Below are 25,742 nucleotides of genomic sequence, written 5' to 3'. Positions count from 1 at the left end.
TGAAATGTGGTGAGAAGAGGGGAGGGAAAGGGAGGAGAGGGGAGGGAAAGGGAGGAGGGGGCGATGTCCGGGATGGTACCGCCGTGCAATCTTAGCCATGGCGCAGCCGAGTGCAACATCCATCCTCAATACTCCGCGGGCCCGCCAGAAAGTCCGTTCACACAGACAGTGTCATTGCACCCACGAATTCACACACAAAACACACACAACGGGAATATTAATACAACCAGCCGACGGATGATGTCCCCCTTATATTTGAGTTGATAGTTACACCAGACTGTGCAAGGGGGGGGGGGGGGGTTACCTCCTTCCTCCCAATTGTTGATTTTTTAAAAAGCTAGAAAGTTTTTGGTTGTGAACTTGCATTTATATAACCCCTCTCACGACTTCAGGGTCGCTTTATCGCATACGAAATGCTGTTTGAAGTGTAGTTGTTGTAAATTTAACTATTTACACCCATTTTAAAAGAAATCTTAATTTATATTCCTTCAGTAACCTTTTGACAATCATTTCAATCTTAAACAGTTGTTCCCGTTCATTGCCGGTAATGTTTCTAACCCTGTTTATTGGTTACTTTAATTACAATAGATTGTCGGCCCAAGATGTGGTGTAACGCCTTTTCTTGTCAGCTAGGATCTTGTGTGTGTCTCTCTTCTGGAGACCATGAATTGGAGTCAATTTGAATTTGAACTGATTTCCAGAGAGGTGGATTAAGGGGCTAGCACTGTCCACTCTGCGTGTTGGCTTTGTGACTTTAAGGATGGGATTTAAAAAGACATTTAAAAAAAAGAAGAGCTGGCTGTCCCGGACAGCGATTGGATGAAATGTACAGTCACATTGAGATCACTGTAGAATCGAGGTTATCACTGGCTCCTAACTCTAATGTATTTGATAAATCTTCATGGACTGCTATCTGTGCACTGCGCAAATCCTCATAACTCCTGCTAAAGGCACACTTATTTTAGAGGGGGGAGGGTTTTGAAACTGTGATCTGATGAGACCAGTAAAGGGGGGGGGGGCGGGGGTGTTGAAGCAGCGGCAATATCACCCTGACCCCTTCCTCCTCCCCCCCCACCCACCGTCTGTGTTATGGAAAGTCAGAAAACAATTCAAATGATCTTGCTGCTACAGATGGAAAAATATTCATATTTCTTCACGACCAAGGGTTACTCAGACATGGTTATTTGCGCGCCCAGATGTTAAATGTGGCGCTGAAGCACATAATTACCATCACCCTCGGCAATTTATTGCACTGTTTTCAATTATTCCCAGCTTAGAGTCTCCGATCGGATGGCGAGCATGTCAAATGTCAACACCTACATTGGTGGCATTTGTTTTTGCAAACTACCTCTTTAAGGAGCGGGAAGATCCAGAAGGTGAAAGTTTATTCTCTACTCTGTCTCCACACACACACACACACACACACACTAGGCTTGTGGGAAACGTCAATTCGCTTCAAGAAGAATCCTGAATTATACAAAGTTGTTCTAACCTATACTTCTACTTGTATCACTTTTTAAAAAAAGAATACCGTTGTAAACGAGCCCTATTTTAATCGGATATACTTTGATGTGATAAATTGTTCCTGCCTGGAAATTATTAATTTTATTCCGCTCTGATGGTCCAATCGTCTACATAACCGATCAAAATGCTCGGTTAGAGGCCAGTATTTTAATTTAAAAAAACAATTTGACGGTTGGTTCATTACAGACGTGCGATAAAACGTAAAATAGGTTTTCAAACCTTTTAAAATCCTTTTAAAATCTGTTTAAAGTTCTACCAAAACCCATTGTTCCCAAGGCATGAAATTCTATATCTGCACCTTGAATGTTGCTGCTTCAGGACACCTTGCTTGTGAATATGAACAATTCAACTTAAACAAATGAAAAAAAAAATGAATGCGTAAGATTTAATTCCTTAGCAGAATGGACAGCAAGAAGTAAATTAAAAGACCTAAATTTGACGATTATATACACACACATATATATACACATCTTTACCCCCACACACATATACACACACATATATACACATCTTTACCCACACACACACATATCTTTACCCACACATATATACACATCTTTACCCACACATATATACACATCTTTACCCACACACACATATACAAACACACATATCTTTACCCACACACATATATACACACACACATATATACACATCTTTACCCACACACACACACATATATATATATACACATCTTTACCCACACACACATATACACACACACATATACACACACGCACACATATACACACACACATATACACACACACACATATACACACACACACACATATATACACATCTTTACCCCTGCACACATATACACACATATACACACACACATATATATACACACACATATATACACATCGTTACCCCCGCACACACACATATACACACACATGTATACACATCTTTACCCCCGCACACACACATATACACACACACATATATACACACACACATATATACACATCTTTACCCACACACATGTACACACATATATACACACACACATATATACACATCTATACCCACAGACACGTATATATACACATATACACACACATATACAAACACGCATCTTTAACCCCCCCACACACACACATACACACATATACAAATATACCTATGCACACATTTTTACCCCCAGACACACACATATATAAACATACGCACATTTTTACCCGCCCCCCCCCCCCCCCACACACACACATATACACATTTTAACACACATTTTGCACAAACACATATACACAAATACGCACACGTACATAAACACGCATACCTAATGGGTGAGATTTAGACTTTAGGGGCATAGTGACTATTTTTGGTTCACAGCGGAAGCGTTATTTGAATATAATCACTCCGATAAGTCCAACTGTGTTTGAAATTTTAAGAGAATGACTTTATCAGGCTGCCACCGCGGGTCCTATGTCGTGGTATATTTGTAAAACATACTTGCTCAAAACACAAACGTTGTCCATTTAATCGAGCACAGAGTCAGGATAAAAGATTCGCGGCAAGTTTTAGAAGGGATAAAATAAAGATGATGCGAAAATATTATTTTTACTGGTTAAATTGTCAGTATATTTGTAATGCGAAAACCTAGACATGCACAAGTTTACCCCGCTGTAAATTCCAGCGTGTTCAAATCATATAAACACATGTGGAATAGTGATACTTCGCGCCGGACAATCACAACTAGTTGCAATAAACTTAGACGCGGATCCAAACAACCTAGTTACGGTGTCATCCGGGTAGTCCCTGGCGGACCGACAGAAGTGAATTTTGTAAGTGTATACATCCCCTAGCAGCAAAATAAGGGGAAACCTATTTCTCATCAAAATTTCTGCAAATGATTCATCCGTGTCTTCGCCCCTGAGATGAATATTAACAGTGTTGCAACAATCCAACACCCCCCGTGATCAGATCCCTCCCCAGTGACCAGATCCCTCCCCAGTGACTAGATTCCCCAGCGACTACCCCCCCCCCCAGTTACCAGATCACTCCCTAGTGATCAGATCCAACCCCTGTGACCAGTCGACCCCCCCCCCCCAAGTGGCCAGATCCACAACTCAAGTGACCAGAGCCCCTTGACCAGATCTCCCCAGTGACCAGATCCACCCCCAGTGACCAGACCCTTCTTGACCAGATCCTCCCAGTCACCAGACCCCCTCCCAGTGACCAGACCACCTCCCAGTGACCACATATATTCCCCATGACCAGAACCCTCAGTGACCAGACCCACCCCACCCCCCTCAATGACCAGACCCGGCGTGACCAGATCCTTCCCCACGTGACCAGGTCCTCGACACGTGACCAGATCCCCCCTCCCCCCAAGGCGGATGGGACCGCAGCCTTACTGTCAATCAATATCACACAGGGTTCAATATCACACTGGATTCAATCGAAAAGATCAAATCAATACTTGTACGAAAAAAGCTCTGAAAATCCTACACACCCGGGTGCAGAATACTTACAACTTGAAATAAGATTATTCTTCCGTGCCCAGACTGAGCAAGATCAAGATTTTATGAGTTTGCAGTTATGTTTGAAATGTGTATTGAAGATACAAGACACCCACAAATATTCCAAAGCGGTAAGGGCAACTGCGTGCAATCCAGCACTGGCAATCCGCATTCACTCCAAATACTCGCAATGGGAGAGGTGACTGGTTGGGAATTTAAATTACAAAAGGGAACTTAAATTGACAAGTTGATGAATAAAAGGGAGCAGTATAATTTCCCAGTTCTGAGAAAAAAATGGAAATTTGTGACCTTGTGAAATGTTTCAATGTGGCACACAATTCCCGTGCCGGCCCCGCAGAGCGCGCACACAAAGGGGTTTCTGTTCCTCTCTAATAATGACATTACCTATATTGCACATCATGGAAGGACTGGGGATTATTTTCACCTAATTGTCCAAATGAGTCGCGCAGTTATGTGAAAGAAAGCGGAATTTAATGAACAAAACATTAGATGAATGCCAAGAAGCTAAAAATAAAAGCTGTCTCAGAACGAGTGGAAAATAAAACGTGAATACAAGTTGTTCGGCAGGATGGATTCGGTACTGTAGCCCAATACACACGAGTTTTACCGTGGACACTGTTTTCAGATGAGACCCAAGATATTTTTTGATCTGATGGTTGCAGCTTTCAAACGTTCTCTCAACTTTCAAATCCACACGATTTCAGTTGTAAAGAACAGATTGGTGTCACCTTTACCTGACCCATGCGACCTGACTTTAGTGATGTATTGAAAGGACCTGTTCAAAATCTTACACAGACACCGTCACACACGTCCACACAGACACCCACATCCACACAGACGCCCAAATCCACACAGACCCCCAAATCCACACAGACCCCCAAATCCACACAGACACCCAAATCCACACAGACACCCAAATCCACACAGACCCCCAAATCCACACAGTCACCCAAATCCACAGACACCCAAATCCACCCAGACCCCTAAATCCACACAGACCCCCAAATCCACACAGTCACCCAAATCCACACAGACACCCAAATCCACAGACACCCAAATCCACAGACACCCAAATCCACACAGACCCCCAAATCCACACAGACACCCAAATCCACACAGACACCCAAATCTACACAGACCCCCAAATCCACACAGACCCCCAAATCCACACAGACACCCAAATCCACACAGACCCCCAAATCCACACAGACACCCGCATCCACCCAAATCCACACAGACACCCAAATCCACACAGACACCCAAATCCACACAGACACCCAAATCCACACAGACACCCAAATCCACACAGACTCCCAAATCCACACAGACACCCAAATCCACACAGACACCCAAATCCACACAGACACAGAAATCCACACAGACACCCAAATCCACACAGACACCCAAATCCACACAGACACCCAAATCCACACAGACACCCAAATCCACACAGACACCCAAATCCACACAGACACCCAAATCTACACAGACCCCCAAATCCACACAGACATCCAAATCCACACAGACACCCAAATCCACACAGACACCCAAATCTACACAGACCCCCAAATCCACACAGACCCCCAAATCCACACAGACACCCAAATCCACACAGACCCCCAAATCCACACAGACACCCACATCCACCCAAATCCACACCGACACCCAAATCCACACAGACACCCAAATCCACACAGACCCCCAAATCCACACAGACACCCAAATCCACACAGACCCCCAAATCCACACAGACCCCCAAATCCACACAGACCCCCAAATCCACACAGACACCCAAATCCACACAGACACCCAAATCCACACAGACACCCAAATCCACACAGACCCCCAAATCCACACAGACACCCACATCCACACAGACCCCCAAATCCACACAGACACCCAAATCCACACAGACCCCCAAATCCACACAGACCCCCAAATCCACACAGACACCCAAATCCACACAGTCAGCCAAATCCACACAGACACCCACATCCACCCAAATCCACACAGACTCCCATATCCACACAGACACCCAAATCTACACAGACCCCCAAATCCACACAGACACCCACATCCACACAGACACCCGAATCCACACAGACACCCAAATCCACACAGACACCCACATCCACCCAAATCCACACAGACACCCGAATCCACACAGACACCCAAATCCACACAGACACCCAAATCCACACAGACACCCAAATCCACACAGACACCCACATCCACCCAAATCCACACAGTCACCCAAATCCACACAGACACCCACATCCACACAGACACCCACATCCACACAGACACCCAAATCCACACAGACACCCAAATCCATACAGTCACCCAAATCCACACAGTCACCCAAATCCACAGACACCCAAATCCACCCAGACCCCTAAATCTACACAGACCCCCAAATCCACACAGTCACCCAAATCCACACAGACACCCAAATCCACAGACACCCAAATCCACAGACACCCAAATCCACACAGACCCCCAAATCCACACAGACACCCGCATCCACCCAAATCCACACAGACACCCAAATCCACACAGACACCCAAATCCACACAGACCCCCAAATCCACACAGTCACCCAAATCCACACAGACACCCGAAACCACACAGACCCCCAAATCCACACAGACACCCAAATCCACACAGACACCCAAATCCACACAGACTCCCAAATCCACACAGACACCCAAATCCACACAGACACCCAAATCCACACAGACACAGAAATCCACACAGACACCCAAATCCACACAGACACCCAAATCCACACAGACACCCAAATCCACACAGACACCCAAATCCACACAGACACCCAAATCCACACAGACACCCAAATCTACACAGACCCCCAAATCCACACAGACATCCAAATCCACACAGACACCCAAATCCACACAGACACCCAAATCTACACAGACCCCCAAATCCACACAGACCCCCAAATCCACACAGACACCCAAATCCACACAGACCCCCAAATCCACACAGACACCCACATCCACCCAAATCCACACAGACACCCAAATCCACACAGACACCCAAATCCACACAGACCCCCAAATCCACACAGACACCCAAATCCACACAGACCCCCAAATCCACACAGACCCCCAAATCCACACAGACACCCAAATCCACACAGACACCCAAATCCACACAGACCCCCAAATCCACACAGACACCCACATCCACACAGACCCCCAAATCCACACAGACACCCAAATCCACACAGACCCCCAAATCCACACAGACCCCCAAATCCACACAGACACCCAAATCCACACAGTCAGCCAAATCCACACAGTCAGCCAAATCCACACAGACACCCACATCCACCCAAATCCACACAGACTCCCATATCCACACAGACACCCAAATCTACACAGACCCCCAAATCCACACAGACACCCACATCCACACAGACACCCGAATCCACACAGACACCCGAATCCACACAGACACCCAAATCCACACAGACACCCAAATCCACACAGACACCCAAATCCACACAGACACCCACATCCACCCAAATCCACACAGTCACCCAAATCCACACAGACACCCACATCCACACAGACACCCACATCCACACAGACACCCAAATCCACACAGACACCCAAATCCATACAGTCACCCAAATCCACACAGTCACCCAAATCCACACAGACACCCAAATCCACACAGACACCCAAATCCACACAGTCACCCAAATCCACACAGACCCCCAAATCCACACAGACACCCAAATCCACACAGACTACCCAAATCCACACAGACACCCAAATCCACACAGACACCCAAATCCACACAGACACCCAAATCCATACAGTCACCCAAATCCACACAGTCACCCAAATCCACACAGACACCCAAATCCACACAGACACCCAAATCCACACAGACACCCAAATCCACACAGTCACCCAAATCCACACAGACCCCCAAATCCACACAGACACCCAAATCCACACAGTCACCCAAATCCACACAGACACCCAAATCCACACAGTCACCCAAATCCACACAGTCACCCAGATCCACACAGACACCCAAATCCACACAGACACCCACATCCACACAGTCACCCAAATCCACACAGTCACCCAGATCCACACAGACACCCAGATCCACACAGACACCCAGATCCACACAGACACCCAGATCCACACAGTCACCCAAATCCACACAGACACCCAAATCCACACAGACACCCAGATCCACACAGACACACAAATCCACACAGACACCCAAATCCACACAGACACCCAAATCCACACAGTCACCCAAATCCACACAGTCACCCAAATCCACACAGACACCCAAATCCACACAGACCCCCAAATCCACACAGACACCCAAATCCACACAGACACCCAAATCCACACAGTCACCCAAATTCACACAGACCCCCAAATCCACACAGACACCCAAATCCACACAGTCACCCAAATCCACACAGACACCCAAATCCACACAGTCACCCAAATCCACACAGACACCAGATCCACACAGACACCCAAATCCACACAGACACCCACATCCACACAGACACACAAATCCACACAGACACCCAAATCCACACAGACACCCAAATCCAGACAGACACCCAAATCCACACAGACACCCAAATCCACACAGTCACCCAAATCCACAGACACCCAAATCTACACAGTCACCCAAATCCATACAGACACCCAAATCCACACAGACACCCAAATCCACACAGACACCCAAATCCACACAGACACCCAAATCCACACAGTCACCCAAATCCACAGACACCCAAATCTACACAGTCACCCAAATCCACACAGACCCCCAAATCCACACAGACACCCAAATCCACACAGACACCCAGATCCACACAGACTCCCAAATCCACACAGACACCCACATCCACACAGACACCCAAATCCACACAGACACCCAGATCCACACAGACACCCAGATCCACACAGACACCCAAATCCACACAGACACCCAAATCCACACAGTCACCCAAATCCACACAGACCCCCAAACCCACACAGACACCCAAATCCACACAGACACCCAAATCCACACAGACACCCAAATCCACACAGACACCCAAATCCACACAGACACCCAAATCCACACAGTCACCCAAATCCACACAGTCACCCAAATCCACACAGACACCCGAATCCACACAGACACCCGAATCCACACAGACACCCACATCCACACAGTCACCCAAATCCACACAGACACCCAAATCCACACAGACACCCAAATCCACACAGTCACCCAAATCCACACAGTCACCCAAATCCACACAGACCCCCAAATCCACACAGGCCCCCAAATCCACACAGACACCCAAATCCACACAGACACCCAAATCCACACAGTCACCCAAATCCACACAGACCCCCAAATCCACACAGACACCCAAATCTACACAGAAAGCCAGATCCACACAGACACCCAGATCCACACAGACACCCAAATCTACACAGACACCCAAATCCACACAGACACCCAAATCCACACAGACCCCCAAATCCACACAGACACCCAAATTCACACAGACACACAAACCAAACCCATACAGACACACACACAGATACAAACATCAAATTCATACAGAGACACACACACACAGATCCACACAGACACACACACAGACACAAACATACAGACAACACAGACACCGACACACAGACACACACAGACACAAACATACAGACATCACAGACACCAACACACAGACACACACAAACACCACATCCATACAGAGACACACACAAACACCACATTTATACACACACACACACACACACACACAGTCTCACACACACCCAAATCCACAGACACAGACATACATACACAAACAAACACCAAATCCATACAGACACACACCCACCCAAATCCGCACAGATTCACAGACACCCATATCCATACAGACACACATAGAGAAATCAAATTCCCACAGGCACCAAATCCATACAGACAACGACACACAAACACCCACCAACATACACACTGTGTAAATACATACTGACAATATTTTAAAAATGCAACTTGTACTGATGACAATTGGGTGTAATAACCATCCTACAACTCAAATAAATGACTATGTTTTAAAACGCTTCAAATTTGATTGTGAAACATTAAGGCACAGTCTCCAAAGATTTATTTCTGCCCTCTCCAAGCGCGCACTTTGCTGTGTTTTTTATTTGATTTTGGTTTTTTTTAAACCAGTTGACGCACTTTAAGAGCCGTCGCCAAACGGGAACTAAAACAACCATCTAGATTCCCAAGGGAACGTAGTAGGTCCTTACCTGAAATAATCCACTTTGCAGAAAATTTCCTTGTTTTTAATGTAGCAGCTGGTATGTCTGCGTAGGGAGGTCCTGCAAACCGAACAAGCCAAACAACGAACGTGCCAGATCAGATTATTCACCTGCAATACAATTCACAGAAATCCATCAACTGACACAGGGTCACATTGAGCACTTCAATCACTTAACCTGCACACATCGAATGTGCAATAAGTGTTACACTGAGGCCAAATTCCTGATTGACCTGTTTAGAATTTATTTCCGATAAGACTTGTGCATTTTGCCTGAGAAGCCGGGAAAAATCAACCAGAAATGTAGGTGGAAAGAAGTGTTCTGTTTCTTCTCAAGTACACCCCGAGATGTTAAATGCGGGCATCACTTTCTGACTTTTAGATGTATCATGTATCCAATTGAGTTGAGAATTTCTCATTCAGCATCGTGGATCTGTGGCATGCATTGCAAATATTCGGCTTTATTTTGCTCCTAATGTTATATTTATATATTAAATATGACGCAAACGATCTGACTTGTAACAGATAATGGATAAATACTGTGCCGTTATGTTCCCACCCCAGGCGTGTAAGAAATATTTCATTAGGCCCTAAAGATCGAAGGATGAAGGTTTAATTATTTGAACACCAAATGTTGCTCCTGTAACCTTTTACTGCCGGTCCGCGAGTCAGACGGCTTCCGTGGATATATCCCTGTCTGCGAAACACTGGGTCAAGTTGATGAAAATAGTGAGGTTGAAGGTTACACACGTAAAGTAGATTCATGTGGTTTTGTCAAATGCATTAGCAAAAATGTGAAAATTCTGCCAGAGTTTCATGCAAAGCAAAGGTGGATATTCGTGTCCTGCATCCCGTCCAATTTGTTCTAAAAGGAACTCAACTGGGCAGTGTTTGATGGTTTTGACATTAAATCATCATTCTATCCCCCCTCATCCACCCTCATCCTGCCTCGAAAGGTCGAAAGCAGTACTTTCGACAAAACTTTGCAGTGGAAGTAATTTAAAGTTTAAACAGTAAACTCCAGTTTTCAACGTTGCGAGTAACACTCGGCTTATCAATGGACGGTGACTGTGCACAATCATTCATTAAATACGCGGAGCTGCAGAAATCCAGCTAATAAATCAGCGGGTCGTGGTTTGGGAATGGGAATGGTTCCCTTTTGAGTGAATCAGTGTCGCATTTCCCTCAACAGTCCGGCTGGAATCACATTTGGCAACATTACAGACATGTCAGAGTGTGTGCACCAACGGATAGAACTGCAATGTGCAGCTTACATCTAGCGAGCTCCTCCCTTTAGCTCGAGTTCATGTACTAAGAATAATCATTCTATAAAATCGTTTCTCGATTCGGTCAATATTTCTGTTAAAATAAAAAGTTCTGTCACTAATCCTGATCATCATTGCCACCTACAGAGAGTTAATAAACCACAACTAACATTCCACACTTTCTGGGGTATTTTGTAATTCCTGTCCATTAGTAACCAGGCCCGGCTTATTTTCCATAAACCTCGATTTACGCAAGGAACACCTCCAATAACAACATAAGGGTCCCTGGGAGTTTTCCATCAGAATTTTCATCTGGATGTGCTGTTCACTAACAGTTTATGCAGCGGCCTTTTCTATGTTATTTTGATTCCTTGAAACATGGTGCTCTGATACCTCGTTTTAATGTTGTATTTCAGACTTTGGGAATGGCGTTACGGGCCCTCACTGTATCCATTTATACGTTTGAATGAACCAGTGCATCGATATGCCACAGCATTGCATGTGTCAGGTCCAGGGAGGGCTTGGCGCATTGTGCGAGGGAGACTCAAAACACCGACATTGTGTTTTTCCTGAATCTGTAGAACATGTCGCCATTAAATCGGGACTGAAGCAGGGAGCCATCTGTATCAGCCAGACCAGTTTTCATTAGTCAGGCCTGTGAGAGGAAATCAACACTTCCAAGCCCCTCTTTGCACCCACCGCTTTCTCGACTTTGCTAAATTCGAGTGAGGTTGAAGACTGCATTCACTGAATGAGCGCGCGTTATTTGAATTCAGTCGATCTGACTAATCGATACCGAGGCCCCTGTTATTCTGGCGCTGCTCTCTCCCTGTGACCTCTGGTTAAGAATACTCACCTTTAGCAGGTATTTGTCTAGAATTTCTAAGCCACAGCTGGCACAGATGTTCTTGTCGGCAGAGGCGATGGAGTAAGCGGACGAAGGCGGAGATGAAATCGAGGGAGTGGATGGAGGACTAGGGGAAGATCGAATGTCATCCTTCTCCACGTTAGATCCCAACGTGTCCCCATCAGAGTGAGACTGTGGAACAGGGCACAATGAATTCATTCAATCCAACTGCATATCTATGAAAAGTATTTATATCCACTCTAGAGTCCCTTTGGCCAGTTTGGAACAACCCCCCCCCCCCCACTTTAATTTTCTTAATTTGTAAAATTATCAGTGTGTGTTGCCATTAAGAATTTGCTGTCAGCGTTAGCTCTAAAATTAGGACACATGTGAGACTAGATTGCATGAAAAACAAAGAAATCTACGAAACTAACTTCTCACGTTTAGAATTAAAGTTTACTTGAGGAATGCAGGTGATGTGCCGGTTTCCAGTCAGATTATTGTCCAAGTACTGCAAACTCCAGCAGCTGCACACCCCTCTAAACAAGGCTTGATATTGTTTGTGTACAATGTCGGCTCTTATTGACTAACTCCCACCCGAATCGATAGTAACATTTAACACCGCGCCCATCAAAATAAATATATGGATGATCGAGTTTGGATTTTCTTCACCCTCGATGGAAAATGGTGGTCTGATTCAGAAGGGATGTATTTTTCTCTCAATAAATCGGCTTGGTCGGCGTGTAGCACCGGGTCTGTCTCCACTTCACCTTTCCAGAAACCAAACACACGCCCCCCCCCCCCCCGCCCCCGCTACACCGGCTGCCCTTTCTACCGACCCGCTCAAATGTTACCCACACATGTTCCACTTAACATGGGGCAATATCCACCACAAATACCCAGCGATGAGAAGGTTTTAATCTGGTGATTTCTCTTTCAAAAAAACTCCACCAGATTATGCATCTCAAGTAATGTCCCAGGCGGGGGTGATCAGTTTTCTTTAGATTTGGGGAGTTCGAAGGGGATTCTTTGACACGGGTTGTTACAAAGGATCTAAATATTCTGAGTTTAGGCAACACTGTGCACTTCATGGTGACAGCTACGTTGACTTATACATGCTTTGCTCCCTGTCATTTAAAAAAAATACAAATATATTGTTGGCTTCTGTAATCTACAGCCACATAGATGGAGCGCTCTAACAGTTAATAATTACCACCCACATTTGTACCTCTTTACCCTCTAAAATCTAGCACGCACTAAGGAGGGCTAGAATCCACTGGATTATTTTTAAATGACACCGATTTTCAGGTAAATTTCGGCTGATCTTGAAAATGTCGATTTCATACACCTTGAAGAACCCATTTGGATTAAGAAGAAGCATTAAAATACCCCCCCCCCCATTTACAAGCGGCTCAAATATATTGAATGTATGGAATAAACGATAACACACAAAAAAAATAAACATCACGCCGCCCACGTTGTCTATTATTCGCCATGATTTTTTTTGTTTCTTGTTTGCAAACTTTGATTGTTTGACCAGTGGCGGCTGGTAAAAGCCGTTTAATCTCTGAGATCGAGGCGAACAACATAAGTAGGATCCTGTAACTCCAAATAAATTTAGGATCCGCACCGAAAAACCAAACAAAAAAATAATCAAACCCGTAGCTGCGTCGCCAGCCTGGGAGCGAATGGAACAAGTCCTGACTAATCATCTTCATCTCAAATATTCTCATACTTACCATGATGTGAGAGATTTGGGTTTCCACACAGCGCGATGAGCCTTGTTTATGCTGACTGTCCTGTGACATTACCTTTAAGAGAAATTTCAAGCAGAAACGTCAATGCAATGCTTGCTGCAGCAGGTCTTATAAAGGTGTTTTAAAAGGAAGAACTGGACGTTTATATATATATATATGAGCCTAAAATAATAAATAATATTTTTTTCTAGTGGGCATTTAAATCTATGCAACAATACGGCATTTAATGAAGCAATTTTAATTTTGATTCGATCTTTTGTCCACTTAACCCTAGGCTCTTGAAGTAATCGCTCACTTTCTGTGCAATCCAAGGCAGAGAAATAAAGTACCTGCAATTAGAAAGTGGATGAAATCCGGAAGATAAGTGCTAACCAGGGTGTCAATTAAAGCTGTCAATCAATAAAGCATCCGGGCACCACAGAATTGAAAATTTGATTTCCTAAATGGCAGTAATTAAACATCTAATATTTGTGAACGAACGACTAGGGGATGAGAGTGTGAAGTGGTCAGCTTGAAAGGGTTTTTTTTGTATTCAGAAGACCCCTCCCCCCCCCCCCCCCCCCCCCCTCAATTTCAGATCGAGACTCACAATTGCAAATGCTTCCCTTTTTAACCAGCTGATGCTGGGAAGGAAGGTAGTAATTTCTTTTTGGATCTATGGTGCTGAATCCGATGCAGACAAAGCAGGGTTTTCGATTATCAGTTGCATTTGAGTGAGACGTTACAACTTACACGAGGTCTGGGAGTGCAGTTGTATCTGAGAGCGTTTTTTCTTTCCTCTCACTTTTTTGGCACACACAATTTATCTTGACATTGCATCATGCATTTTTACAATCCGTTTTGTTTCCAATGCGCTTCGAAGCAATATAGACTCGTTTGAATATACTTTTCAAACTTTCAGTTGCATTATTGCAACTGAGGCGGTTGGTTTGAAATGTATCGGCCCACAACATAGTTCCGCCGTGTCTTTAACCCCCCATTCCTCACTGGCATTGCTACACCACATTTGTTATAACCCTCCCATACCCTTAACCCTTATGTTTGCAGAGCCTTATGTTCATTTTCCAGTTCGCCTTTAATATATCGAAATCCTCCATGCGAAATCCTGCAATATTCTGCAGGAGAAATGGACACACACTTTGCCCTAATTTCAACGACTTCTGATGCAGGTTCCATATAACCGGTTGCTTTCCGAAATGTAAAACGCGGGGCCGGACAGAAAGTTAGTTTAAAAACTCTCAATAAACTTGCAGACGCGTCTGTCCAAACATTTCTCTCTCTCTCCCGCTCCCCTGTAAAAGCGAAAGTGTTTTACCTTTTCGGCTGGGATTGCTTCAGATAAAACCTTGTTCCTCTCTGACAGAGGAGCCAGAGTTTCACTTTTCCAGTACATGGGGATCGTCGAGTCTTGAAAGAGCTGGTTCCGCAACACCCAGGAAACTGCCCGGCAGCTTCCAGTGCCGATCAGGAGGATCCCCCCCCCACCACTTTCTTTTCTGTTGTTGCTGTTGTCCCTTCTTCGCCCTTTGCTCGGTGGGGGTGGGAGGGAGCGGGGGGGGGGGGGGGGGGGGGCGGAGGTATAAAAATCCAGTTGTGGACAGCTCCAAAGTCAGCTGCTGTGTTTGAGGAGGGCAGCCCGGCGAGACAGCTTCAGCATTGATCAGGGGCGGAGGAGAACAATCCTGGTGTGCGCACGGAGGGATGGAGGGGGGCTTTCAATGTGATCACGTTGTGCATGTGGACATCGATGCGGAGCCCTCGACGTCTTAACCCTGGAGAGAGACAGAACCACACACACACCAGTGTAGATGGAAGTTTCAGAACTCCACTTTCACAACATGATCACAGTAGAATCGTTCTCTCTCTCTCTCTCTCGAACTAAATGTTACCGGATTTGGGTGGGGAGGGGGGAGGGGGTTATCTTCCTTCCACTTTCCCGTTTGGAGCGATATTGCTGGCAGTCAGGAAGTGAAGTGATTCGATCATATAGGGCACGTCCTGCTCTGTGACAGACTCCCGAGAAAGCCCACGTGAAAGAGCTTTAGGGATCTGTTTAATCTAACTGTGTAATCAGGACTGAGTCTTGATGAAGAAACTTCACCTCGTCTCATTCACGTTAACTGGAGTGAGTTCCACTTCGGCCCGGATGGGCCCCCACCAGGTTTTTTTCCCCCCAGCAGGCGGTTGTACAGATCTATCTGTTTCCCAATATTTGGGTCGCTTATTGAGACATGTAATGAAATTCCTCCCGCCGGTTATTTTGTTTAAACTGGCGGTAATTCATTACGGCCAATGGCCCAGCGCCTTAGCTCAAACGACACAAGTAACAGATTTGTACAGATCTGACCTGGGCATTAACAACCTCGTGCCCTTAGGAGCAAAGTGCAATTTGGGGCGTAGGTTGGCGGGATATTGCACTTGTTATGTGGGCACAGGTCTGCAAATGAGTGAAAGGTACACAGTCTGGTTGACTGGAAGTTTGCAGGTGAGATGACGATTAGGTGAGGTATGTGATTAAACCTCGGAGTCCTTTTTACCTGGACTGCCACAGTGATAGTGCACATGACGCCGGTGTTCCTCACCACACCCCAGCCCACCCCTCGAAACACTATCTGGACTGAGATTTTTTTTTAAAAATGCAAATTGTTCCCTCCATTTCCTCTCCGCCCAAACTCTATCCCATTTCTGACAGCTCTTTAGTGTAATCCTTATGTTTGTTAGATAGCTCTTGTATGTCTTGTACTTTTGTTTTTCTTACGTTCCTCTGCGACTAATGTTAAAATAGAGACGCGCTTTAGTAGAACATACTGAATTTGCATAGAGATATCTGTTTATAAAATGGCCAATGCACATCTAACTTTGTGGATGTGTTTATTTCTTAGTCACCTATCAACGTGGGTCCATTGTAGTTCCTGGTTTTAAGGGGTCAAGGTGCTTGAGAGGTAGTTTAGCTGAAGGTTCGGCTATTTAAGTGTGCTGGGGGGTGGGGGTAGGGGGGTGGTTGTCGGCCCTCTTTCTCATTTCAATCCCACTTTTCCGACTTTGGAGCAAAATCCTGGGCAAGGACCTGACAGGATGTGACAGAAAGTCAGGAATACCTCGGTGGTCCCGAATAACGCATTTGTTGCATAAACGAATAGGAATTCGAAGTCGTTCGGAGTAGTTGAGGAGTTTATCCAGCGCCCCCCGCCCCCCCCCCCCATCCCCCCCCCCCCCCAACCCCCAATCGAGATTGGGACCACCGGACCGATTTAATGTAGCTGAGCCGCTACCTCCCCGATACTTTGCAGAAACAATGACTCTCCCAGAGCTGTGTGTGAGTGTGAGTGAGTGTGTGAGAATTTGTGAATGAGTGTGTGTGAGTGAGAGTGTGTGTGTGTATGTGTGTGTGAGTGTGAGTTTATGTGTGTGTGAGTGTGTGAGTAAGTGGGAGTGTATGTGTGTGTGTGAGTTTGAGTGTGTGTGAAAATGTGAGTTTATGTGTGTGTGAGTGTGTGAGTAAGTGGGAGTGTATGTGTGTGTGTGAGTTTGAGTGTGTGTGAAAATGTGAGTTTGTGTGTGTGTGAGTGTGCGTGAGTGTGTGTGTGTGAATGTGAGAGTTTGTGTGTGTGTGTGAATGTGAGAGTGTGTGTGTGAGTAAGTGTGTGTAAATGTGAGTTTGTGTGTGTGTAAATGTGAGTTTGTGTGTGTGAGTGTGTGTGTAAATGTGCGTTTGTGTGGGAATGAGTGAGTGTGTGAGTGTGAACTTCACTATTCAGTGGCAGAATGCAGACTCCCTTTAAGCAGTTACCTGCCATCTCTGATTGGGTCAGTTACCACTCGGCATCCATTCCCCTCACCTCGCGCTATTCTATCCTATTGTGGCCGAGCATCGCAGTGTTAATGTCAGACTACTTGTGACACTAATAAAGGTTATTATTATTATTAATTGGCGATTTTGTGTTTGGTGCAGCAGCAACTCCATGTTACAAGTTTCTATATCAGTTAACTATGATGAGAGAGTTTATAAAAGGACAGCACGGTAGCATTGTGGATAGCACAGTTGCTTCACAGCTCCAGGGTCCCAGGTTCGATTCTGGCTTGGGTCACTGTCTGTGCGGAGTCTGCACATCCTCCCAGTGTGTGCCTGGGTGGGTTTCCTCCGGGTGCTCCGGTTTCCTCCCACAGTCCAAAGATGTGCAGGTTAGGTGGATTGGCCGTGATCAATTGCCCTTAGTGTCCAAAATTGCCCTTAGTGTTGGGTGGGCTTACTGAGTTATGGGGATGGAGTGGAGGTGTTGACCTTGGGTAGGGTGCTCTTTCCAAGAGCCGGTGCAGACTCGATCGGCCGAATGGCCTCCTTCTGCACTGTAAATTCTATAATAATCTATGAAAACCATGTATTTTTATCCACTGTCCTTTATCCTTGTTTTGCTGGGGCCCCCTAGACCCCCCCACGCCACACACACCACCCAATTCAATCACTTCGAATTTATCTCGAGCTGTTTGAGGGAACCTCCAGTCAGTTTGTGGCTGAGGCTGAATGGTTGAGACTGTCATTTTGAACCTCCGGAGAAATAGAGCCCACGAACTTAAACCGCTCAAACCCCCTCCCACCCCGCCTCGCAGCAACCGCATCTTCCCCTAACTCCTCACACTAAAACCACCCAACAGTGTAACACTCAACCTAGCTAGTTCCTGGAGCCGGTTCCTCCCAGTGAACGGTGTGTGCCAGTCAAGGGGCAGTAGTTGCTCAGGTAGCAGCTTCCAATCTGAGCCTCTGCGGAAAGTACAGTCAAAATGACAGGAAAAAAGACATAAGCGAAAAGTTTGTTTTTTGGTTTAAAAAAAGGACCGATTTTATCCCCTGGCGGATCAGTTTGGCCAGGATGGTGGTGGTGGTGGTGGTGTGAATGCACTTTGACATTTTACCTTACTGATCCGCAGTCACCGTGTTCCTCTGCTGAACTCTGCCCTTTCAGATTGAAATACTGACTCACAGGATGGGCAAACAGGTCATTCAAAAATAGAGGCCCAATGTCGCTGGTCCACACCGAGAAGCAGGGTCCTAGCTCCCTCCCGCTGCAAGGCCAGTCAAATAAATATAGACTTGCAGTCACGTTGGGCTTCTCGTGTCACCAGGACGCCCCAAACGCTTCACAGCCCAGAGAGGACTTCTTTCCAAGTTGTTCCAGACCAGGGAACGCGACCGCCAATTTACGCGCAACAACCTCGCAGAAATAGCAATATGATCATGAGCAGATGATCTGGTTTTACAACCTTGAGAGAGAAATAAATATTGGTCAGTGCACCAGGGAGAGGTCCTTTGCTCGCCCTCAAAATGATTTCGTGGGGTCCTTTACACCCAGCATATTCGGCAGACAAAGCCCGAGTTTGGTGGAAAAGGGGGCAGCCTACAACAATGCAGCACTCCCTCGGTACTGAACTCGAGTATTATCCAACAATGGAGCACTCCCTCGGTACTGAACTCGAGTATTATCCAACAATGGAGCACTCCCTCGGTACTGAACTCGAGTATTATCCAACAATGGAGCACTCCCTCGGTACTGAACTCGAGTATCATCCAACAATGGAGCACTCCCTCGGTACTGAACTCGAGTATTATCCAACAATGCCCAACTCCCTCGGTACTGAACTCGAGTATTATCCAACAATGGAGCACTCCCTCGGTACTGAACTCGAGTATTATCCAACAATGGAGCACTCCCTCGGTACTGAACTCGAGTATTATCCAACAATGCCCAACTCCCTCGGTACTGAACTCGAGTATTATCCAACAATGGAGCACTCCCTCGGTACTGAACTCGAGTATTATCCAACAATGGAGCACTCCCTCGGTACTGAACTCGAGTATTATCCAACAATGCCAAACTCCCTCAGTACTGAACTCGAGTATTATCCAACAATGCCCAACTCCCTCGGTACTGAACTCGAGTATTATCCAACAATGCCCAACTCTCTCGGTACTGAACTCGAGTATTAGCCCAACAGTACAGCACTCCCTCAGTACTGAACTCGAGTATTAGCCCAACAATGCAGCACTCCCTCAGTACTGAACTGGAGTATTATCCAACAATGCAGCACTCCCTCAGTACTGAACTGGAGTATTATCCAACAATACAGCACTCCCTCAGTACTGAACCGGAGTATTATCCAACAATGCAGCACTCCCTCAGTACTGGGGTAATATCCAACAATGCAGCACTCCCTCAGTTCTGAACTGGAGTATTATCCAACAATACAGCACTCTCTCAGTACTGAACTCGAGTATTAGCCCGACAATACAGCACTCCCTCAGTACTGAACTGGAGTATTATCCAACAATGCAGCACTCCCTCAGTACTGAACTGGAGTATTATCCAACAATACAGCACTCCCTCAGTACTGAACTGGAGTATTATCCAACAATACAGCACTCCCTCAGTACTGAACTGGAGTATTATCCAACAATACAGCACTCTCTCAGTACTGGACTGGAGTATTATCCAACAATACAGCACACTCTCAGTACTGACTTTGAGTAGTAACCAACAATGCAACATTCCCTCAGTATGGAACTGGAGTATTAGCCCAACTGGAGTATCAAGGGCTAGTTTAGCACAGGGCTAAATAGCTGGCTTTTAAAGTAGAGCCCAAGGCAGGCCAACAGCACGGTTCAATTCCCGTATCAGCCTCTCTGAACAGGCGTCGGAATGTGTCGACTAGGGGCTTTACACAGTAACTTCATTTGAAGCCTACTTGTGACAATAAGCGGGTTTCATCTTTTTCATTTCAACAGTACAGCACCCCCTCAGTACTGAACTCGAGTATTAGCCCAACAATGCAGCACTACCCTATTGTAGTATACATCAGTGTTTTTGGCCGGCGCAAATTCAATGGAATTAAGGCCCCCTTTCTGTGTTGTAAAGCTCTATTACCCTATTGACCGGGGCCTTACTTTTGAGCACCATTTCTGGAGTAGGAGGTGAACACACAACTTGTGGTTTAAAGGTGGGAGTGTTTCCAGTAGCCACGGCTGGCACTCACACTGGTGGCTTCGGTCAGTTCAGAGTTACTACATTCCCTGGTGTCAGGTAGGTGGGGCGAGGGAATCATTCAGTCTCGGTGTACCCGCTGCCAGACTGGCACTGGTGTGTGACCAGGATCTGGTCAGGTTGTGGTGAATCCCTCGGTTAAATAGTCTGTACTTATGGGCACTGGGAAGGGGGGTTGGTGCCTTCAGGAACTCCATCCCCAGCAAATGAGCAAACAACTCCAGGGAGTGGGGGTGGGGATGAGTGGGGACCCCCTTCGCTCAAATATGAGGCAAAACTGATTTTATAATAAACTAAATGTGGTAAACACCACTGGTTATACACTACATGTATTACGGTACTGCCACTGTACTACAGTCAATACAGTAAATCCCGGCCTGCTGGCTCCACCCAGGAGGCTCTGTGTATAAAAGTGTCCGCTCTCCTGCGCTGCCTCCATTCTGGTTCCAGCTGCAGGAGGCTTAACATCTCGCACAATAAAGCCTCAATAGTTCACCCTTTCGTCTCGTGGTCATTGATGGTACATCAGTAAAGTTGCCCACTGAACGTGTTGAACTGCAGTAGAGTGTCTCCTGTCATTACTTTGTGTGGAAAAGAACTGACGATGTCTGCGCGGCCGAATTCCCACCACAAAGGAAGTATTTAAAATGACCAGTAGTTAGAGTGTCGACTTCACAAAATCACTTGGCAAGTAGATCATTGCGCTGACCAATATCCGTCCCTCTTGCCAAAGGAGCTTCTCTGATCCATATCGGGATCACCTTCCTCCCACATGCGATCCTGAACATTTTTCTGCCACTCCAGTGAAAGATTACAAAGTGGGATCCTGATATTGATACAGATTTATCAAGGTGTCCCAGTGTCATAGAGTCATAGAGGTCTACAGCCCATCGCATCTGCTCAAAAACAACCACCTAACTATTCCAATCCCATTTCCCAGCACTTGGCTTGTATGCCCGGGCATCGCAAGTACACATCTAAATTCTCCTTAAATGTTATGAGGGTCTCTGCCTCCACCACCCTTTCAGACAGCGAATTCCAAACTCCCAACATTCTCTCAGTGCAAATGTTTTTCCTCACATCTCCTCTAACCCTCCTGCCCCTTACCTTAAATCTCGGCCCCCCCTGGATACCAATCTCTCCATCAAGGAGAAAAGTTTCTCCCTGTCTACTCTATCTATGCCTCTCATAATTTTATACACCTCAATCTTGTCCCCCCTCAGTCTCCTCTGTTCCTAGGTAAACCACCTCAGTCTATCCAATCTCTCTTCATATCTGTGTAGTCCGGATTCTGCTTGTAGCACAGGGCGTCTGGACAGACATCTACAGAACCAACAACTGAGTCTCAGTTAGGAGATAATCAGTAATGTCAGAACGAAGTTATTCGCTTCAGGAACAGGGTGCATTTCCCAACGGCCACAAGCCAAATTTGGCATTACCTATTTAAGAGCGGTATGTTATGCACTTTCGATTTACCGTGGTTACTTATTTAAAGGTGCCAGGACTTAATTCAGAAAATAAAGTGTTATTCTCAAACGGGCCACTTGTTATCCGAATTGTTTCAACTCCTCTGTGCAAGCGACACATTCTTCCAGCCTGAATGCTGGAGACCCTGGCGTGTTTACGGTACAAGTTATGTTCCTGAGATTGTTCATTCAAAAAGCTGGGAAGTGCTTTTAATCCCTGAGCAAAACCGGGTCTCTCTTGCAACAGGCATTTTTATATGCTGAAGGGTTCAATTTATCAATGGTTTATCATTTTGAATTTGTGGTGAGTATTTTTTTAAAATCACTGTGTTTAGCTGCTGTATTGTCTCGACCATATAAAACATGTGCAGTCACACCATTAAATGGGTGTTGAGTAGACCTGGTGATAGCGACGTCTCCTCCCATTCACCGCAGGTTCAGTAGTTTATTTTTCACCCGTGGTCTTTACACAACACATTCTTAAAACGGAGATAATTGGTTCAATGCCAGTTGCGTATTTATCCATTATTTATCCGCAGGGATGACATCAAAGTAGCCATTTGCCACTCTGGTCCCATCCTTTGTATTGGGGCAGATGTCAACACACTAACATTAAAACTAGCCCGGTTTTACCTTCCAACTTCCTCCTTTTACTTGAGCGTCAGTCTGACTGGACGACCTCAGTTTGCGGTGGAGTCTGGCTGCAGGATTTGAGTCTTCCGTCTTTGGGCCCTTCTCTGCATCCTGCATGAGTTAGCTCTCAGCAGTAGCAGTTGGTCATCATCAGCAATATAGCAAATCAAGCTTTGCTTCTGTGAGCATCCAGACATCTTGTGGATCAATCGGGGGATTCCTTTGTTTTCACAAGTTGCCTGCAATTACTTTTGACATTGTTCCCAAATGCTCTTCACTTTATAGGCGGAGGGACAATCTCCCAGACACACATGTTGCTCTTTCACCGATTATTGCTCTCTGTTGCTCACGGTTACATTTCCTTCATTTACCTATAGTTATTGTCCTTTTTCCCCATTTTGAGTTTTTGAAAACACCTTCCATAATCCCTGGTTTTGAAAGGGAAATAACATTGTAACTCTTTGTTCCATTAGTATTTGCACTGGAGCGGTGCCAATTCCTTCAGTTAAGAGTGTCCCCCCCCCCCCAGTCAATCATAGATCAGCAAGGACTGTGATTGACTGAGCTTCCGGCTGAGCTTTCTTCATCAATCTTTCCATTGCTTTAACTGCACCCTCCACTCCACCATTAGCAGCACAGTGGCACAAGTGGCTAGCACTGTGGCTTCACAGCGCCAGGGTCCCAGGTTCGATTCCCTGCTGGGTCACTGTGTGTGTGGGGCCTGCACGTTCTCCCTGTGTCTGCGTGGGTGCCCTCCGGGTGCTACGGTTTCCTCCAACAGTCCAAAGACGTGCAGGTTAGAACAAAGAACAACAAAGAACAAAGAAATATACAGCACAGGAACAGGCCCTTCGGCCCTCCAAGCCCGTGCCGACCATGCTGCCCGACTAAACTACAATCTTCTACACTTCCTGGGTCCGTATCCCTCTATTCCCATCCTATTCATGTATTTGTCAAGATGCCCCTTAAATGTCACTATCGTCCCTGCTTCCACCACCTCCTCCGGTAGCGAGTTCCAGGCAACCACTACCCTCTGTGTAAAAAACTTGCCTCGTACATCTCCTCTAAACCTTGCCCCTCGCACCTTAAACCTATGCCCCCTAGTAATTGACCCCTCTACCCTGGGGAAAAGCCTCTGACTATCCACTCTGTCTATGCCCCTCATAATTTTGTATACCCTCAACCTCCTTCGTTCCAGTGAGAACAAACCGAGTTTATTCAACCGCTCCTCATAGCTAATGCCCTCCATACCAGGCAACATTCTGGTAAATCTCTTCTGCACCCTGTATGGCGACCAGAATTGAACACTATACTCCAAGTGTGGCCTAACTAAGGTTCTATACAGCTGCAACATGACTTGCCAATTCTTATACTCAATGCCCCGGCCAATGAAGGCAAGCATGCCGTATGCCTTCTTGACTACCTTCTCCACCTGTGTTGCCCCTTTCAATGACCTGTGGACCTGTACTCCTAGATCTCTTTGACTTTCAATACTCTTGAGGGTTCTACCATTCACTGTATAATCCACTCCACTGTATAGGTGGATTGGACATGCTAAAATTGCCCTTAGTGTCCAAAAAAAGGTTAGATGGGGTTATTGGGTTACGGGGATAGGGTGGAAGTGAGTGCTTAAGTGGGTTGGTGCAGACTTGATGGGCCGAATGGCCTCCTTCTGCACTGTATGTTCTATGTTCTATATTAGACAATGCCTAGTTTTTAAAATGTTGTTACATCCACAAAGCCCTAATCCACAAACCCCAAGTTTGAGATCAGAAATCCATTGCCACCACTATTCTAACAAATTGGTTAACTTGTTTGCATCAGTTTTCTGTGTGCAATACTTTCATGTTGCTAAATAAATGGGCTAAATTCAATCTGGTTTGCCGCATGAAGTGAATGTGATTTAAGTAACAGAATCTAGTGATTTTTAACCTCAAAATGCTTTGCATAGTAATTTATGCAATGGCATTTTCTTTTCTATGTAGACTGAACTCATCTGCATTTGACACTAACCTGCCTGAGGCATTGGTGAGACACCAAATGTTCTTCAGTCTGTGAATTACAACATGGACTGAAAATACCACATGAAGCAACGTGGAATTAATTCCAGCATTCATGTTACACCAGCACGCAACATATTTCTGGCATTGTACAGAAGTGCTTTAACTCCATATGGTTGGAGCGGATTACCCACTTCTCTCTAAGAAACTTGATTCCCTTGCAACAAGATTTCTCTTGGCCAGACGGGCCAGGTTGAAAAAAGTCACACCCATAAATCTAATGAAGACCACTATTTTTTTTTGCACCTTGGATTTCCACTTCAAAAGAGCACAGTACGAAGTCTTACAACACCAGGTTAAAGTCCAACAGGTTTGTTTCGATGTCAC

The 25,742-nt window shown here is 45.8% G+C and overlaps 1 protein-coding gene across 1 annotated transcript in view; it reads right to left on the bottom strand.

The window, feature by feature from the left end:
- lhx6a (LIM homeobox 6a) overlaps positions 1 to 15,712 on the bottom strand; it is an 87,244-nt gene extending 71,532 nt beyond the window's left edge. The window contains exons 1-4 of the mRNA XM_072488386.1: positions 15,538 to 15,712; positions 14,205 to 14,276; positions 12,475 to 12,657; positions 10,343 to 10,464 (exon numbers count right to left, since the gene is read on the bottom strand). Of these exons, the coding sequence (XP_072344487.1) occupies positions 10,343 to 10,464; positions 12,475 to 12,657; positions 14,205 to 14,276; positions 15,538 to 15,615 (455 nt within the window). The 5' untranslated portion in view covers positions 15,616 to 15,712. The remainder of the gene's footprint in view (positions 1 to 10,342; positions 10,465 to 12,474; positions 12,658 to 14,204; positions 14,277 to 15,537) is intronic.
- Positions 15,713 to 25,742: the final 10,030 nt, after the last annotated feature.

This window comes from Scyliorhinus torazame, chromosome 22, assembly GCF_047496885.1.
Source record: "Scyliorhinus torazame isolate Kashiwa2021f chromosome 22, sScyTor2.1, whole genome shotgun sequence".
NCBI classification, from domain to species: Eukaryota; Metazoa; Chordata; class Chondrichthyes; order Carcharhiniformes; family Scyliorhinidae; genus Scyliorhinus; species Scyliorhinus torazame.
Note: the sequence above shows the minus strand (reverse complement) of the source record. Positions and strands in the feature narration are given on the sequence as shown.